The 19,591-nt window shown below is 45.8% G+C and overlaps 1 protein-coding gene across 1 annotated transcript in view; it reads left to right on the forward strand.

Annotated features, from left to right (window-relative positions):
• LOC144119609 (uncharacterized) overlaps nucleotides 1-18,708 on the forward strand; it is a 48,077-nt gene extending 29,369 nt beyond the window's left edge. The window contains exons 9-16 of the mRNA XM_077652184.1: nucleotides 832-1,123; nucleotides 6,393-6,549; nucleotides 7,254-7,425; nucleotides 8,864-8,976; nucleotides 12,720-13,011; nucleotides 13,551-13,821; nucleotides 14,668-14,783; nucleotides 17,635-18,708. Coding sequence (XP_077508310.1) covers nucleotides 832-1,123; nucleotides 6,393-6,549; nucleotides 7,254-7,425; nucleotides 8,864-8,976; nucleotides 12,720-13,011; nucleotides 13,551-13,821; nucleotides 14,668-14,737 — 1,367 coding nt within the window. The 3' untranslated portion in view covers nucleotides 14,738-14,783; nucleotides 17,635-18,708. The remainder of the gene's footprint in view (nucleotides 1-831; nucleotides 1,124-6,392; nucleotides 6,550-7,253; nucleotides 7,426-8,863; nucleotides 8,977-12,719; nucleotides 13,012-13,550; nucleotides 13,822-14,667; nucleotides 14,784-17,634) is intronic.
• The last annotated feature ends 883 nt before the right edge of the window (nucleotides 18,709-19,591 follow it).

Here is a 19,591-nt window from a genome sequence, read left to right on the forward strand (position 1 = left end):
GGGTGCTTTTGTGCTGTGGGGATAGTCACAGTAATCCCTTTTAGAGTTCTTGCTTAATTTCGCAAATTCCACAGTTTTCATTCCACTCTTTACGTAATGGCACAGTATCCCGGTGAAGTATGGCATGGGTTCACTCATTTGCCTGCCATCATACATTGCATGTGTTTTCGGTTCAGTTGTCAAAGTCATTACAAAGCCGCTTCACTTCACGTGAGTGAAGCTGTTTGTACGAGCCTTAATTAGCTCCCCTCTAAAGCACTTTGTGATGACTTCGACCACAGCTTATTCGTTTCCCTTCTCCTTTGCTAAGCCACGCTTTTAATGTGAAAGCGTTATGGCCCCATTATGCAGAAAATCCGGCGGCGGCGTTGTCGATGTTGTGAGCAAAAAATCATGGCCGTGGCTCGGGCAGGTGGTCCCGGGAGAGCAACCTAAGAGGCAGGTGGGCCACCACCTAGGTCACGTGACCTTGCAGCGTCATCACAACCTGCCCACCGGATAGTAAGCAAGCAGCCCACCGTGGCAGGTGCCAGTTAGATTAATGATTAATGGGAAATTAATGGGAAGAGAAGCCTGGACCTCACAAAGCCCACCACTAGGAGCATCTGCCACAGCAGGGCAGTGGCGCAGTGCTTCACTGCTGCATCACTGCCCCAGGAGGCCTAGGTGTGGGGACTAGCTCCCAGGGATCTGTGAATGTAAAACTGAGAATGACCTTCTGCATATATGGGAATTAATCCGTTACACTGTCACGTTATACCCTAAGGAGTTTAAGTGTATCTGCCAGTGTTTTCTCTTTTTTTTCCTCCACGCTAACTGTGCCGTGTGCAGTGATGGGGGACAGTGGCTCGGTTCGGGCGGTGAACAATACGGAGCTGCTGCACCACGTGGATGCGCCGTGCATCAAGGTCGAGAAGACTCAACACTTTCTGCGCACCCACGGGCGCTTGCTGTTCCTGGTGCGTGGACCTCCCGGCATGGGCAAGGGCATCGTGGTCGACGAGCTGGAGCAGCTTTACCCGAATAGCCGGTCCTACTGGTCTGACAAGCTGTTCACCTCACCCATGGCTCCCGAGAGGAACAAGGAGACAATGCACAAGTCGCACGTCCTCTGTGCCAGCAAGTGAGTCTTCTATGCGCTTTAGCGAGCTGCGTACAGGTTGCAAACCCTGCGAAGATAAAGTGGAATCTCATATTCGAACTTCAGGTTTACCTTAACTGTTGCGGCAATTCTGTCAAGCTCACGTGTATCGCATTGGGCAAATATAATTAAATTGGTTCTTGGGGAAAGGAAATGGAGCAGTAGTTGTTTCACATGTGGGCGCACACTTGAACCACGCTGTAAGAGAAGAGAGGAAGGTGTAGTGAAAGAAGAAACAAAAAAAACAAAAAAGAGGTGCCGTTTTGGAGGTCTGCAGAATAATTTCGACCACCTGGGGATCTTTAATGTGCACTGGCATTGCACAGCACAGGGGCGCCTTTGCATTTCGCCTCGGTCGAAGTGCGGTCGCCGTGGCCCCGGATTAGAACCCCGGAACTTCGGCTCCGTAGCCGAGCGCCCTAACCACTGAGCCACCGAGGCGATTAAGAGAAAATACACCAACTGTACTTTTACGCTCTGCTGCATAGCACGCTGAATGGAACGAAAGCTGTCTACGTACTGCTGCATGTTTGGTCGGTAGGTTGGTCGGTCGGTTTTTGGCTCATTACCTACATGTGCGCTCTGTGGTCACACACGTGATGACACGCGACTGCCAGTGTCCACATGTTGACCGTCTGTGCTGTCGCCAGACAGGGCTCTGGGTAACAACTTTCGATGTAAAAACGCCCACCAATCCGAATACATGAGCGCACGGAACGGTTAATTCGCAAACACGTCGTGGAGGCGGTCTCCTTCAGCCGTGACCCAGCCGAGCACAGTAGTAACCGTGCCAAACGGATCGTGCGAGTGCCTTCAGCGCATGGTTACCGTGATGTTTCCGGTGTCATGAGCTCGCGCAGCTTGTTATTCTCCAACACCATTTACCATCAAAACACGCAGCTTGTCGCCAGCTTTTAGAGCAGAGCTCTACTTCTCAGGGTACAACTTCCAATTTCGATATGGGTGAGACAATGACCTTCAGTACCTCCCAAGATCAAACTGAAACCGAGCTTAAATGCGTGGTGGGCCCAAGCTATGGTAGTTAACCATGCGTGAGCATATGCATCAGCTCCTCTTTCTGATTCGGGAACGTATAGATCGAATTCTGGCTATTTCGAACAAATTTTCCCGGGGGTAAATGGTACCAGTGTGTCTGTCGGCGTAATATGCTGTCACCTAAAACTACGATGTTCACCCTTTCTCCATGTGGATGGATGGATGGACGGACGGACAGACAGACAGACAGATGGGAGTGCCCCCTTTGAAATGAGATGGTGCCAGTTAATTGGCTTGTTCGTGGGGCAGAAACGTGGAGGCTAACAAAAAGGGTTCAGCTTAAGTTAAGGAGAACACTGCGAGCTATATGGAAAGAAAATTGATAGGTTTAACGTTAAAAGACCGTAAGCTGGCAGAGTGGATGAGGGAACAAATGCGTGTTAATGACATCCTAGTTAAAATCAAGAGGAAGAAATGGGCTTGGGCAAGGGCAGGGGCATGTAATGCTAAGGCAAGATAACCGCTGGTCCTTCAGGGTAACGGAGAGGATTGCAAGAGAAGGCAAGTGCAGCAGGGGGTGACAGAAAGTAAGGTGGGTGGATGAGATAAGAAGTTTGCGTGGATACATGGGAGAGTCCTTTGCCGTGCAGTGGGCGTAGATAGGCTGATGGTGATGATAATGGTGGTGGCAGTTGCTGCCAAGCTCAGCCACCAGCGCTTGAGGGGTAGTAGTGCCCTCTGGGGGTCAAGGAAATAACCCAGCGCAGTGGACCACAATGTGTTCCGTACACTCCTATGCTTCTCCACATGCTCGGCAGAGACCATCTTGTATTGCCGGGCTTTTGTCGAAGCGTTGTCGATACAGCAAAGTCTGCAGTGCTCCCGCGCGTGCCTCAAAGAGAGCACTCCCCGTGTCATTGTTGTAGAAGTTCGGCTCTGGTACAGGCTTTTGTGCGCGGTAGAGTTCCAGCATCGACTTGTCGACCATGGCGGAGCATCACTGCTTGGTGTTCACTTGATTACGTCACGATGCCATCTAACGGATGCTCTACGAAGCTCTACCTCGATGATGCACTGGTCACGTTTTTACCAGCACAGCTGGTTTTGCTATCAACTTTTGCTCTGTGGGTAAAGCCGTTGTCACTTGTCCCTAGGAGAGAGCAGAAATTCTGGTGAGTTTTTTACAGCGTAGCTCTTAGCTGCCCGTTCGTGGATTCCACGTCTTAATCGTCGGAGTTGGCTGCGTAGTCGGCGTAACACACCACCTGACAACCATGGCAGGTAGAAGAAACGAAACGCTACCTACCACAGTGAGCGTGAAACAATGGACAACCGGAGGTGGCATCCACGGCAAGATCCCAAGGATGGCTAGCAGCTTAGCACGCCACCTGAAGAGCTGCGCTCAAGTTTCGCATTACCAACTATCGCAGTCATTTGTCAGTTTTTATTTTTTTCTAAGTGCTTAAGAGCGTTGGGGTCGACTTAACCAAGATGCACAATATTTACTGAATTCGCTGTAAGGCTGTGGATTTTGTCATCTTTCCGGTTGCTAAATGAGCACCAACTGTTGTAAATTTAAGAATAGGTGCCCAATGCTTCGGCGAATAACCGAATGGCTGGGTCAACATATGGCTACTTCCTTCTGGCCGAATGTGCCGCATCATTGCATAATTTCTGTCCAATATTTAGTGCACTAACGTATTCTGTCCCTGGCACACCAGAATTTCACGCATCGCCTCAGCGCTTTTCTGTCTGTACTGCAGGCCTCACCTGAGAAGCATTCTGCGCCCAAGCTCGCTTGGATAACTGTTAGCTTTCTTTGAATCTATAAGAACCTCTACTCCTTGTTCGTGGCCATTTACATATGCATGACTGTGTAGGTAGGTAGGTTGTCCATAGTATCCAGGTGAGCATGGAAGAGGAAGACGTAGTAGACAAAGTTGAACATATAGGTTCTATTGCATACAGGTGTTTATGTGGACAGTCAATTTGTGGGAGGGTATTACTGCAGTAGTTTCACACATCGCTTTGCGTGTTTATCAGCAACTTTTACTGCGAGAGCCATTGTACGGAGCCCACTCTGAACCTTTGCGAAGCCGTAGTCAGTAATTTGGTAGGTGCCCGGACGTGCGCCGACTGGACGGTGCTCGGCACCCTCCGGGCCCAGAACGTGCCTCCTCTGGTCACCCTGTGGTGGAAGCACCTCGGGGTAACTTCTGGGATTGGAGAGTACTCGGAAGTCACCTCGCTCCTCTGCAATCCCCAAGGGGCGCTGGGTGTGCTGCCCATACATTCTCCACCATTCTCCTGAAGCGCTGCCACCCACCTCCATCAGTGCCAGTACTTTCCACTTCTTCGTTTGTCCTTGTCTTTTCATGCTGCATTCTTTAACCATGACCAGCTACCAGATTGGGTGCTTGGATCACAGACCTTAAACTGACATCTCAGACGAATTTCGTGCTATACCTGGTGGTTTTCTTTTATAAAACTTCGAGAGAGATTTGGTGCAGTCTTTGCAGGTGGATTGTACAGCAAGGCAGACATTCTGGTACAGGCTTTCGTGCGCGGTAGAGTTCCAGCGTCGACTTGTCGACCATGGCAGAGCATCATTGCTTGGTGTCCACGTGATTAGGTCACGATGCCACCTAACGGATGCTCTACGAAGCTCTACCTCGGTTCCAAAGGCGTCCAACAGGCTTTGGCTGTTAAGAAATCGCCTAAAGCACTGCACAACTGAACCAATATTAACAGCCTACACTGCATTAATACTCCCATTGCTGGAATATGCAGATGTTCCTTGGGATCTGCACAACCAAGTAGATATAAATCGCGTCGGAAGTGTGCAAAAGAAAGCACTAAGATTCATCTACAACACATATGGTAGACACGTGTCTGTCACTAATCCACTAAGGCAATATGAACTCCAGACGCTTCAATCCCGCCGCAAGTTAGACCGTTTAAAACTGCTGCATGGTATTATTAATAATTTAACAAACATTAATTTTGACTCTTACGTGGAATATAATACTTCTCATCCAACAAGCGGCAAACACAACTCGACAATAGTAGTGCCACGATGCCGAACTAAAGCTTACCAGTTTTCTTTCTTTCCAAAAACAATATTAGAATGGAACGGGCTTCCGCGTGACGTGGTGCAGCTTGACAAACCAAGATTCTTTCTTTTCTGCTCTCGTGTCTCTGTTATAGCTGCAGTGTGTTTGTTCGTTATCTTAATTTGTGCATTTTTTTTCTTGAGAAGCGCAGAGTATTTGTTCTTGCTACTGTGCTCGCTTTTATTTTTTATTTTGTGTGTGTTTTTTTTGCATCACGTTGTACAGCGATGTATGCTAGTTCCACTCATGCCAAATGGCAGCTGTCAGTATTGAATAAAATAAATAAATAAATAATTTGATGATAATGAACTAACCAACATTTTTAGTTTAGATCCTAGGGGGAAAGATGTTACTGCAAAATTGAAGGCCGTAAACATCGAACGTGAGCCAAATTTTAAATTTACTTTTATCGGCAATGTAGTTCGAAATAATGAATGTCAAAAATAAAGTTCGTTGAGTTGGCTTTCCTGCATTGCATATCTATAAAATGAAGTTGCTGCACGTGTTACCATCACCAATACACCATAAAAAATACCGATGGGGTCTGTATTTGATGCGTAAGAAATGCAAGCGACAGCAGTTTATAAATATGCAATGCAGGAAGTCCTACTCAGTGTGCTTTCGAAGGCATATTTTTGACGTTCGATATTTCGAACCGCATTCCTGAATTAAAAACAGGGCTCACCTTCAATGCCGACAGCCATCAATTTCGCAAATGTATTTTGTCCATTAAAGCCAGAAATAAAAAATTGATTTCTTAATTTAGGTAATTGCCTAATTATTGTCCATATCAGGTGCATAATGTCCACCTTGCTGTACAATTCACGTGTACAGAGCACAACAACATATCTCTCACAGTTTTTAAAATAAAAATCTGTAAAAAGAAACACCCTGCAGAATGCCGTATGTGCAACAGAGTTAGGAGCTGTCAGCGCTAAGCAGCCACCACCGCCACATCAGATTTGCGACCAATGACGACTGTTTTTGTTGAAAGTGTTTGTTGACCAGATTAAGTATGAACCTCCAAAGCTGCTACAGGGTCACCGTAGCAGCTGTGGCCAATAGCGGCTCTCATCGAATCTTTTAAATAAGCAATAGCCTAGTTTCTCCGATAATTTTTTGTTTCTTTTTCTTTGTTCCAGAATCGAAGGTTTCATGCAAAACAACGTGCCGGTGATTATAAACAAGAGCACCAATGTCATGGTGTGGGAAATTGAGCCGTATCTGAAGCTGGCATCTAAGTACGGCTACACTGTCATTCTGATCGACATGCCGAATTATGTCGCCTTGTATCCCAAGGTACAGTAGCCACTGATTATATTGCTGCTTTCAAATGATTCTTGTGACCTCAGGCCATAATATTGCAACCAAACTGCACTTCTGTTAAAAACTTTTAAAATTTTTTAACGTTTATCACTGACCACCTATTTCTCAAATTTCGTTAACTAGTGGATGAATGCCTATGCAAATTGCGTGTTTTTCAGATCGAGTTTATATTGTAACGCCAGCTGAACTGAGTTAAGTTATTTTGACATTCGCCGGGAAAATATGCTACTAAGAACCACAACCAGCAGTCCTTGGTTTGTTTGCTCCGTCTCTTCCCGGCAGGTGACGACACTTGCATACACAGATGAGTGGCCCATAAGTACACTGTAACATAGGTGCTTCCGAAGGACGCATGGCACAGAGTGCAGTTTGATATTTCTACCTGACGAATTACTCTGAATGCGAGGAGAAATGCATTACTGGACAACACAGATCATAATATAGGACTTCTAAAAATGTTTAATTTGAGCCTTGAGAAGTCGTGGATATCGTTAGGAATGTCTTCTTTTTTAAATAGTCATCTATTTATTGCTCAAATACCTCTGGAGAGGTATTGTACATTAGAGGGAAGGTTTAAGCTGCAAGGCGCTGTTTCATTGTGAAGAATTTATTCTAGCTAGGCCCCATGACTGCCAGATCAAAGGTGCAGAAAGCCCACTCGGTTTGCCTTCGCACAGAATCTAACGGCGGCCAACAACAAGGGCCTCAACGAGACGTACTTCATCAACCGAGTGAAGCAGTGGGAACAGGTGCACCCGTTCGCCACAGGCTGGTCCCCGAGACCCGAAGACGCGGCAAGGCTCCTGGAACGGTTCCGGCAGCTGAGGCTAGTGCTGCTCAAGAAACGTTGTGAGTGTCCGAAATTGTACGAGGGCTTCGTGTTCACAGTAAATTAGAGAAAGCAATGTGAAAAGCGACTACATCATTTTTCTGGTGTGTTTTGATGTATTTTTTGCTGAGACTGCGATCACCTAAAAAAAAAACATTAAGTGGTACATACTATAAGTATCTCCATGAAAAGTGAATTTGACCACATGATTTCGACTGTAATTTAGTCTGTGTCATCCTGAAAGAGACAGCTCAAGTTTTTAAATGCTGAGAGTCAGGGAGATGAGAAAATGGGAGTGTTACATTTGATTTACGTAGCACTCGCACAGACGAGGACAGTTTCTTTGTATAGAAAAAAAAAAGTGCTGATACAAGGGCGAGTCAAATGAAAGTCAGCCAACCCACCCCGTGCAATAATGGTTCAGTCCATCATCTGCGTAGCATACAGGCATCTCTAATTTACGAAAGTGACATGCAGATGTGGGGATAAATGTTCTTTAATGCTCCCATACAATGGGTTGAACACGGCTGCATGACATAATTGATGCTCCAAAAGTTGAACAGCATGGTGTCACGAGGTTGTTGACAGCTGGAGGTGTTTCCCAGCAGGAAATTAGTCGTCACATGGCCGCCGTGTATGGTGAACATTGCATTTCATGGGCCACTGTGAAGCGCTAGAGCAAATGGTTCAAAGAGGGTCGTAAAAGTTGCAAAGACGATCCGAGACAGGGCCAAAGCCACCGTTGAATCACCTCCAACACAATAGCGAAGGTCGATGAGCTGCCGGAAAGGTTAAGTTGACTTTTTTTTTTTTCAATTATCAGGGGCCATTACTGATCGAATTTGCTAAACCCAGAGAGACTGTCATTCGTTTCCGATATTGTGAAACGCTGTATCGGCTGCGTGTCGCTATCAAGAACAAGCGATGCGAAAATTAACGAATGGGGTCATCTTACTCTACAACGATGCCCGTCCCCACGTCACTGATGCGGTTAACACAAAATTGGCAAAGTTCAAGTGGGCAACGCTGCAACAACCGCTATACAGCCCAGATCGTCCACATTTTCGGGCAATTCAAAAAACAGCTCAACAGAACCAGAGTTGTGTCGGATGATGATATGACAGAGTTAGTTACAGACTTTTTGAAGCAGCAACCGAAGGAGTTTTATGAGACAGGAATCAAATGACTGGTTAGTCAGTAGTACAAATGCCTAAACGCTCATGGACACTAATTTTAAATAAACTATCCCGTTTGTCATATATTCGCATTGCCTCACTTTCATTTGACTCGCCCTTATGTGGCTAACTTCTGGGTCTGGGCTGGTTGGTAAATCATAGTTAATGTAATGCACAAAAAGGGGTTACATTAATCATGATTTACCAACTAGCCCAGACCCATACGTTACTGTTAGGTTTGGGTTTTTTTTTTTTTTCCTGTGATTCTTCCATCTTTTTTCAGGCTCCCTGGATCGGAAAAGCGTGGTCGACACCTGCGTGTTTCCTTTTTGTCTGGCACGGTTGTGTCTCTTTGGACGAACCAAAGTGGACAAGGACTACTGTTGCAGTGAGCAGGTACATTGGTAGCTGTGAGATGAGTGTGCAGCGCACCTATGCAATGCCCTGTGCATTAGGACAAGCCGCTGTCCCGCTGTCTTAATCTCCAACTTTCAATGGTAGAAAAAGTCGCTTTGGAGTTCATTTTCCTACAGGGACTCATTTTCACCGCCCAAGCGCAGCCATATGGCTGCAAAGGAAAGCTATACAGCTTTCAAAGAAAAAAAAATTTTTCTTTACGAAGTTTATGAGAAAGCTGTATAGCTTTCATCTGTAGCCATATCGCTGTACATGGGTGGATGCCAATGAGTAATTTGCTCCCTTACTGCAAGTTTACTCCACCTTGGGGGATTCCCCTAAACATCTGACCAACGCCGTTCACTTTTTTTTTTTTAATACATCGGGCAGTACACCACTGGAAAAGGTTTAGAGAGACAACAGGAAGGCTTTTGTCTTGTTGTGTGCCATATGCACCACCACCAACTGTACTCCGTTTCATGCATTAGGTGCAACGCTGTGAAAGGTACGGAAGTAGTCCACATGAAAGAATATAGGGGTGAGCATTACTCCGCTCTTGTTTTGTGGCCGAGTGGTCTAAGGCACAAGAAAGCGATAGAATGACATCAGCAAAAAGAGCGCACTTAATTAAGTTCATGACAAATGTATCATGTAATAGACATGCATGCAAAGAATTCAGTACTTTTCGCTGACCACGAGAAAAGCACTACTCTTTGATAGCGGATGTAGGCAGCGCAGGGAAAGTGCTAGCTTTGACAACATTGCACCTGACATATAAAGCAGAGCATAGTGCAACCGAAAATATCATGTAAATATTTTACTATGTGAGCTTCTTCGTCTGCCTGAAATAATGTCATCACAGAGAAATGCCATGTGACCCGAAGGACATATGTCCCATGGACAACTAGTGTTATCCATTCATACCAGGTGTTATTTATTTATTTTCTTAATTTTTTTATACATACCTGCAGCGCTTGAAGGCATTATTGCGAGGGAATGAAAGAACCATATCATACCAGTTAACTGAAAATAAAAAATAAAATGATTAACAAAACACACAGCAAAGCACAACTGCGCACCGCGCTATACATCAGGAAGCTGCAAAACCCTTCTTCAATGGAGCATTCAACAGTGGCAGTGGGTTATCTGTTCCAGTTACTGATCGTATATGAAAAAGAAAAAAGTTTAAATACATATGTCCAACCTTTAGTGTCATGAATTGTCCACATATGGTCAACTTGCCCGAATTCAAAATGGTGGGAAGAAATACTAGTCTTTTTTATCTTTTGAAAATAGATATTACAATACATTTCAATCCAAAGTGCTTTCTGCACTTAGGTAGTTAAGGGGTCCAAACGAGATGGTCTTTGTTAAAAGTTGTAATACCCACACGAAAATCTAGCAGGGTTTGCTTTGGACATGTTCCAGGATATCGAATAAATAACTTTCTGGGGAGTCCTGTACCACACAGGCATATTCTGCCAAGTGTTTTAAATTATTGAGCACAGACTTCTCTTTGAAACACCGTGAAGGTTACTTCGGCACGGTGTGTACACGTAAATTGTGTGGTAGAAAAGCACTCTTTCAGTGCAATTAAAAGATTATTAATTAACTAATATAACTGAACTGCCTAATTTCTGTCTTTCGGGTCCAAGGTTATATTTCTCAGCTGAAGACCATATACATGGAAGTTGTACAAGCAAAGTTTTTAAATGTCAGAATTGGTGTTGTAGTTCCGCATACTGAGCGCGAAAAAGCTCCTTAATATGCGTCGGAGTGGATTTTCCACATTGCACACTGATTATATGGCACAACTCATATATTTAATGCAGAAAACACTCATGCATTCATGTGTTTTATGACGTAGAAGTGGTTGTTGTTTATGTGGCAACAAAGCGTGAAGCGATGCTAATTGATGAATGTTCAGTGTGGGAAAGCCAACTTAAAAAGCGTTCAAGGACGTCTTTCACACGATAGTGTTAAGCCTTCCGTTCAGCGGAGAAACCAGCGATGCCAGCGCCCGTGTCGTGTTGAGAAAATGCAAATTGCTAATGGCGTCAGATTGGAGTAGGAGATTTGAAAATTGTAAGAAATCTCATAAATTGTGTGTAAATATAAGGTCGCAACATGATTTAAACATCATTATGAAATTTAAGAATGTAAGGTTAATTAATCGCAATGAAAATAAAATTGAGGTGAGAATGGAATCGAATGTGTGCCCCTTGGATCCCTAGTCAGACATGCTGCCCCTAGGCCGCTGAAGCAGGTTCGTACAATTTTGTTAAAGGGAGCAGTGATGCCATCATTGCATCAAATATGCTAAACCAGATAACCTATGACATCGTGATAAAAACTGAGAAGATTGCGCCAAACTTCTCCAAACTTGCTGCTTTCCAATTGGGCGGTGTCGTATGCCAGCTATACAGGCAGACGTAACCTAAGCTGTTGTCACCGTTTCAGAATAAGCATTTAAGCTGGCCTAAAAAGAACATGGCTGTCACACGGCATTCTTTCCATATGTCCCGAAAGTTGCAGTAATGGACAAAAACAAACATCCCAACGCAGACTTGAAAATGAAAATTGTTTTTTGAAGAAAGGAAATGGCGCAGTAATTGTCTTCCATCTCCATGGACACCTGATGGGCAAAGTAAGGGAAGGGAGGAAGGCGAGACTGAAAGAAGAAAGAGAAAAGGGGGTGCTGTAGTGGAGGGCTCCGGAATAATTTGACCACCTGGGAATCTTGAATGTGCACTGACATCTCACAGCACAGGGGCGCCTTTGCGTTTCACCTCCACAGAAACGTGGCCGCTATGACCGAGTTTGAACCCGGGAAGTTGCTGATGAATATCCACTGTATAGTTAAACACCAGGTGGAACTTTAAACCACAAAACATCGCGAATATGCACCACACGCAGAACAGGCATTCGGCTAACGCTCAGCTTGGCGATTTACTTGGAGTAGCTCAAGTACTGCGTAACTTTTACTAGCCTTGCCGCTTAACCTTTGCGGAACTTGGACATGGTGGCAACGGTTTTGGCGTAGGGGTCCGGGCGAGAGACGGGGGGGGGGGGGGGGTGGGGGTGACAGCGCATGAATGTGTGAGAAGCGATGTACGGTTTTCGGATGCAAACGCCGCCGGTTTTTGCTGAGTGCTGCCCTTGGAGCTGCCGCTGCTGTAAAAAAGGAGGTAATTAGGTCATGCTAGAGAGTTATGCCCATGTTTTTGAGGGGCCCTGCTGTACACATATTATTAGTAGGAAGTGCCATTCGATTGAAAGAGCACTGCTGAAACGCGAAGCCTCACACACTTGCAATTCATTTTACGCTTGGTAATTAAATGGTTTCAAGAGGAACACGCATGTGTGAAATGCAGCGCTGGCTGCAGATCACAAGCATAAATCAGACACAACAAGCGTTGCTTATAAACTGTGATTTAATTACTCAAGAAGCTTTGCATCGTTCAGCACTGCAGGTAATGTAATGCAAGGGGAATTCTGTCACCAGCCAGTGGCAACTTCAACCTCTCACTTGTGAGATTCCTATGCTGCCTTAATGCCTCCATGTGTTATACAACTTTGAGGCCTGCAGGATTCTGTGCCATTTAAAGCGATTGCTTTGCTTTGAACAGATGGTGCGTCAGGGGTGTGACGCCTACAGTCCAACGGTTGCCTTTCCATGCTATAGGACAAAGTCATCTCAGCACACCCAACTCATGCTGCAATCGAACACACTGATTTCGCAGGTGAAAAAAGCTTATGGGCGAAGCGACACGCTTCGTGTGTTCGGCTATGCCATTGCTCAAGGCTTTGTATTTGCCATGGTGGAGCTTAGCGACGACCAGGCTTTGCTGACCACGGGCCCTGATGGCATTGGCTGCGGACACAGAGCCGACAGCGACCTCTTCGCTGGCTGGATGAGGACGTGGGAGGAAGTGCCCTGCACAGTCGACATCGCCAAGTTCACGACTGAAGGTGGTGGCGGTAGTCGCCAAGAGGATTGGCTACGCCGTGATGACAAGCGGATTAAGCTGAAAGGCAAGAGCTCAAAAGGCCGGTAGTGGAATGCCAGCCAACCGCTACCGCTTGTGACCTTAATTTTCAAGCTATCACGAACACAAAGAACACCTCAGCTTGAAATCAGGAGCTTTGTGAACAACACGATGAAGATAATAGGTCGTAACTGGCTCTCTGCATACTGTTGTCATTGTATACCTCGTCTGAAATGGTACATACCAACTAGGCGAGATTGGCCAGGATTCGCAGGTGAATGTCATAGCAAACGATTTTAGAGATTTGAAGCTGCTATGTTTTTGTGCTGGCGTTGAGAAGTTACATGTGGAGGAAGTAATGGATCACGTTTAGCAAAACTTTTGTAATGAGAAAACTCTCTGGTGTAGACTTAGCTGGCTCACAGCTGCAAATAAGACCCAATTAGTATTGAGTACCACTTACTTGTGTAAAAAAGGAATGATGGTGGGCCGCTTTACATTTTCTGTTGACTGTACAGTTTGCTAAGCAAGCGGACTGTGCTGAGTACGCAACTAACCAGAAGCTCTGACACTGCGTTTTCCCAGACACACCGCTGTCAAGGATTACCTTCATGCCTCTTGGCTCGCTTGATGGGACCAAGTACACCTACACCGGAGCTGTGGCCGCTCCGTGGAGGCTGCTTTCTTCCAAGCTGCACTTCTGGATCACACAGTCAGCAGCAGGAAAGGTCTGCGCAAAGACAGTCGCTGGCATTGATGTCTACGGCTCAAGAATCGAAGGCGTCGTCCTTCTTGTTGACCTGGCGGTGGAGATGGATGTTGTCTTCACAGGCTATTACCAGCCCTACACAACTGCGTGAGGCTATTTTTTCTGTTCTCAACCATCACTGTCGCATTGCTGTTGCAAGTGGGGTCACTGATCTGTTTCTTAAAGCTCACTCATGTTTACGTATTCGTCCAGGCACTGTGTGTTCCATCCTTGTATTTAACAGTAATTAGCATTTAATGAAATTTAACAATAGGTGGCCATCCATCCTGATGCATCTGTAGACTTCCATGGGGTATACATGCAGATGTGAAAAAGCTTGCTATTCGAATTGTCGATAACAGGTACAGATCGAGTGCTCACACTGCCGCTTTTGCAGTGCTTGCGCCAGGTGAGCACAACTGTCCAGTGAGCAATATGGCGGTAATCAGGATGCGCTCACTGTAAAGGTCTAGGCATGGTGCCATGTGTCTGGCCGTTGCAGCCTGCCATGTGACATGAAAAAACGCAGCCATAGTGCCAATGGCATCTGAAATGTAGATTATGTGCTGGCATGGCACTTCTAATCAAAGTATATGTGAGGCGCAAACAGAGTACACTTTCTGGGGAAGTTGCCGTTCAGATCGAGTCACTGAGCTTTTGGTTATAATGTATTTTAATGGCGCACGGTCAGCCGTGGCTAAAGAGTGCCATTGCACAAGGTGTTTTCATCTAACTGAGATGGAGCACCAGGCCAGGGAAAAGCTTTTACCCATTGGGAAACTTGTAGATACCCAGTGGCACAGGGAATCGAACCCCATATGCCTTCCGCATACGTAACTGCATGTTTAAGCAGCACATATGCGTCTATCAAAATAGTCGCAAATGGGGTATACCGTAGCCCTCAGACTTCTGGGACAGGCTGTATATGTGTATCTGTGCCTTCTTATTTTGCAGGGGTAGCCGGCTGAATTTGCCGCAGACTCGAAATGTGCCCTCTGAGATGCATGGCACCAGAAACAAGTAGGCTCCGCAGCACCATGCACCACTTTCCGACAGCAGTACTTGCGAAGGTTTGTGTGTACATGCCTTATCAACATTACTGTGAGGAGTGCAATGTCACAAATTTCTCGATGCGTGTTGTTTGCCTGAAAAGAAAAAAAGAACATGTCTGGAACCTGTGATGACAGGGTTGCATACAATGCGCAGTTGAGGCTATTTCATCTCATTGACTATACATGTTCGGGAAGAGTTTTGAAGGTACTGAATGCGATGACTTTTCACTGCATTGTCCAGGTGCCCGTGATAGGTGTGGTGCAAAAACGTGAACTTTAGCCGAAACATTCAATAAAAGTTAATTCTACGTTACCTAAACGGTACAGGTGGTTTTGAAAGATTACGTTATGAACCCCACTCTAAAGTCACACAGTACAAGTTCTGTAATGAGCAAACATAAGAGACCCCACGCCAGCACGATGCGTCATGATTTCGAATGCGCTGGCGGGTGGGGCAGTCTCTTATTTTTGCTCACAATAGTATCTTAACCCTGTAATGCCCTGCACATCTTGTGTGATATGTAAAGTGCGAAACAAGAATTTTTTGTGCTTCCAAAAGAATATTGAATCTTCGTAGTATTGGATGAACCACATTTCCTTCCATATTTTTAAAAGCAGAGTCTTAGCGTCAGCTGAACATGATCAGAAGGCATGGGAAAATATCACTGACTGCAAAAGGTAACCCAAAATTTTAACGCACCACTACATTAGCAAGCAATGGAAGAATTCAGCTGTTATTGTACTATTTGGGGCAGAAGTACCCAAAACGTGCAGATGCTGGCTCAGATGCATCGCTGTGTCACAACCGTCACCTGATGGTCGTAAAATGGCACATCCATTCCGCGCGCCATGGGGTGCTCGGGTGGAAGCATCTATTCTGCCTTTCTTGTAGTGCTAGAAAGCGTCTCCACGATCGGGATCTCTACGCAGCTTTGGCGTCGGCACCAAGAAGCATTCGACTGATCGGGAAGTTCTATGTGGCCACACAGTAAGCCAGCCGAGACAACTTGCCTTAGCTGTAAGACGGGGCCTAGACCTATTTGTGGAGTGCTTTTCTAGGGCAACATATGACATGCCCTAGCATGTGATATGTCAGTCCTGCAAAGCATTTCATGCTGACGCCTACTGTCACAGTCTTTAAAGGGCTTTCAAGAAAGGTGCAGTATTCATGGGATGTTAAAGGTGCACTAAAGAGGATTCTGAACCCGTCTTTTTACCACGGGAACTCGATCTGGACGCTCCAAGCACTCTTAGAAACTTCCCATTTTTGTCCTGTGCAGACATTTCCCTATTAAATCGAATTAAACGTCCCGACTCCCACCCTTTTTTTGGAACTCACCTCCGAAAGTAGGAGGAGTCAGCTAACGCATGAAGTGCCTTTTAGCAAGCCACATGGCAGCTTCGCTTTCACTTTTATTTTGTTTTCTGGGCTTCCTTGAGTAAATAGTTTCAGTCGCAAACATAGCCTCCAGTTAGGCACAGAAATAAAAATATATATGGGCTCTTTACTTTACGTATCACTCCGCCGATGGCAGAGTGGCAAGCCACCACGCGACTGGCTGAAAGCCACTTTATTCACACGTTCGCTGACTCCTCTTGCTTTCGGAGGCAAGTTAAAAAATAAAGAGGCGGGAGCCGGGGCGTTTAGTTCGATTTAATAGGGAAATCGGCCCCACAGGACAATAATTCGAAGTCTCTAGGTATGCTTCGAGTGTGCAAATCGAGTTCCCATGGTAAAAAGACGAGCCCAGAATACTCTTTAGTGCACCTTAAAAAATGCTGCTTCATGGATACTCTCCAGCAAGGAATTTTTGTAATCCAAGGAGAGGGCTCAGTCGGGCTGGTTGGTTCATGTTGAACGGTACGACAAAACAGCGCTGACGGACGGGACAGAAGAGCAGACAGACACACCAGCGCATGTGTCTGTCTCCTCTTCCATCCCGTCCGTCAGCACTGTTTCGTCGTACCATTCAATTTTTGTAATGCGTCGTGTAGAAGATGAGTTATCTGCTGTCAAAATTTGAATTTCGGTGTCTTCGCGCCTTTTCCTCTCTTCTCATTACTTTTTGCGCACTCAAAGGTTGGCGCTTCTTCACCGGCCATAGCCACTCGGCCCCGCTGTTGGTTGCTAACGCGCGCGGGAATTCCCCGAGGGGCAGAGCTTCCCGGCCTGCCGGAGCGATGCGGCTGACTGGCCGCCACCATGGTAGCTGTGTAACATCTGAAAGAATCTAACCAGTATAGCCATGTCCAAACATAAATACGCAGGAGCGCGAGACATATGAGAGCACGAGCATGAAAAAGTCGCCGGAAGGGGCTTGCCAACTTTAGCGCACAATTGTGGGCTCTTTTCGCTGCATCCAGAAGTGTATTACCTGGCTCAGGTGCTCTGAAAACATAATGTAGAGACTGAGAGTTTATGTGCTCTCCTCAGAAGGTGTTTCAGAGCTCGTTTAAGGGTTGGGTTCATTCAGGTTGGACGCTTTAGACATATATGTCTGTGTTTTGCTGCCGTTCCAGTGTTCATTATGTTCGTCATGAAAATTTATTTCGCCACATTTACTTCTCATAAGCAGCGCTCACGCTGGGCCCCTTTGTCTGATGATAGGCAGAGAGCGAGGAGGACTGTTCCCATTACCCACAGCTTCGTAACAACATGCACCCCACAAATGATTCGCTGCACACCGTGGCAGTGACCGCAGTTCCCGAGTGCCGTGGCCCTCAGACTTCGGACAGAAGCTGCACATGTCACTCTCTGCCTCTCGTATTAATATTTCGCAGGGTCCATGGTTCGTGAGTGCTGTGGCCTGCAGACTTCTGACAGAAACTGCACATGTCGCTCTCTGCCTCGCTTATTAATATTTCGCAGGGTCAGCCGCCACACCTGTGCACAGAAGGGATACATGAGCCCTGGGATGCCTCAGTAGCAGCAGAGCCCGGGGACCATGTGGCTACTCGTCACGCCCTCATCACCGCACGAGCCTGTGACCGCAGACGCTGGGAGATGTGGCGAGAGGGAAACGTGGCTCATTGCAACAGTGAAATATTGGTAGATATATGATTGTGGGTGCCAGCTTAGCACAAATTCTTGGTTTCTGTTGTGTACCACACAGTTTTCTCTGTGCCTCCTCAGAGAGTTATGGCACACTGGAAATGCAGTGTCTATGTGGTGTTGTGTGAACACGCCTAGATGTTTTCTCTGGTCAAATCTCATTGTGCTGTCTTTACTTGTCATCTCAGAGGCCCATGTGTATACATGTGGAGGTATGGGACCCTGCGGGATGGTGCATCGGGTTCGGATTTCCGGGCTGCTTTGTCTCTGTATTGCACATTGTTTTGTGGCTGCCAGTTGAGCAGGTTTTTACATGGCACATTCTTTTTGCTCTTAGCCATCTGTTCATATATATAACTGTTTGCGTTATCTTCATTGCAGTGAAGCTGCAGGTGCTCATCATGTCGCTCCACGAAAACTATCAAGTTGAATGTTTACGGAGAAAACTTTTGAGTCGCAGTGAACATTAAAATTTCGCACATCTTTGCGTATCGCCAGTTCGTTAAATAACCCGGAGAACTAGATTTCAATTTTTTTTTTGTCCTGTGTGTATGTGCAGTGATTAAAATGAGAAGGAAAAACATCAATGTCTTTAACCGTTTATAATGTTAAGTGCTATGCACTCTCATTCCTGCGGTTAAAGAACAAAATATCTCAGATATGTTGACATTTTCGTTTCTTTTTTCTTTCTGGTTGTCACTACTTTGCCAGGGTGTAGTAGTGACTCTTCCAAAGATAGTATAGATTTTCAGTTCAGGTTATTTTGCACTTCCTAACTGTTCAAAACGTTTGCGTGCTTTCCCACAGTTCCGTTTTATTTCGTACTGCTATCTTTTGCACTCTCAAGACATGTGTGCATTTTTGGCGCCCAGCGACACTTGTATATTTTTGTCATTCGTGGAAAGAATAACACGCTGGCTAATAAATATTTTATGGGACTTTTAACATGCTGTGAATTTATTTAGTCAGCAGACAAGCCTGTGTTCTCTCTAGCAGAGAATTAAGACACAGACTTGTTTAAAAGTCTTCAGGTCGCAGGGTCTGCTGGTGAGCCGTGACAGTTGAGGGATGCCTAAAGCTCCAAGTATTTGGAGGAGAGGGGAGCTGTTGTCCCCCTCTAAAGCTTTGTATGTTGAGTAGGAATTGGGGCTGAGGTTGTAGCCATAAGTGCCCCACTACCCGTCTCCACAACCAAGCCTATGGCCAAGGACTTTGCCAGTTTTACATATTGAGCTCAGCTCTTCTAAATTGCTTATTCCAGGCACTGATATGTCTCTAAACAGCGTATCCTATTTTCTTCTGGAATGCTGCCGATGGTGGTAGTATAAACGCAAACTTTTGGGGCTTCATTGCACGCTGAAATTTCAGACGGATTAATGGACACTGAATTTTGGGGTGGCAGCAGGGGCGTCCGCAGAACTTTTCGCAGGGGGGTTCACCCGATGGCCAGGGATGGGGGAAGCGGTAGGTTTATTTGTGGTCTGAACTACGCACATGAAACAAAAATTATAAATGGAAAATCAGTGCTAGACTTGGAGAACATAAATTGGATTTTATTAATGAACAAAGAATTAAACTTAATAAGCAAAATGCGAAAAGTTACTATCACTTTGTGAAGAAGAATGGCCAGTCACGCTGTGTGCGGGTTCTTGACTCACATGAACCGATGACCAGCACACTGCACAACATGTTGACCAGCATGTAACTGCAGTCCGTCAGTCTTCCTTGATCAGCAGCTGCAGACGTCTCGGGTTTTTCTGGTCAAATTGCGTGA

The sequence above is a fragment of the Amblyomma americanum genome, chromosome 2, assembly GCF_052857255.1.
Source record: "Amblyomma americanum isolate KBUSLIRL-KWMA chromosome 2, ASM5285725v1, whole genome shotgun sequence".
NCBI lineage: Eukaryota > Metazoa > Arthropoda > Arachnida > Ixodida > Ixodidae > Amblyomma > Amblyomma americanum.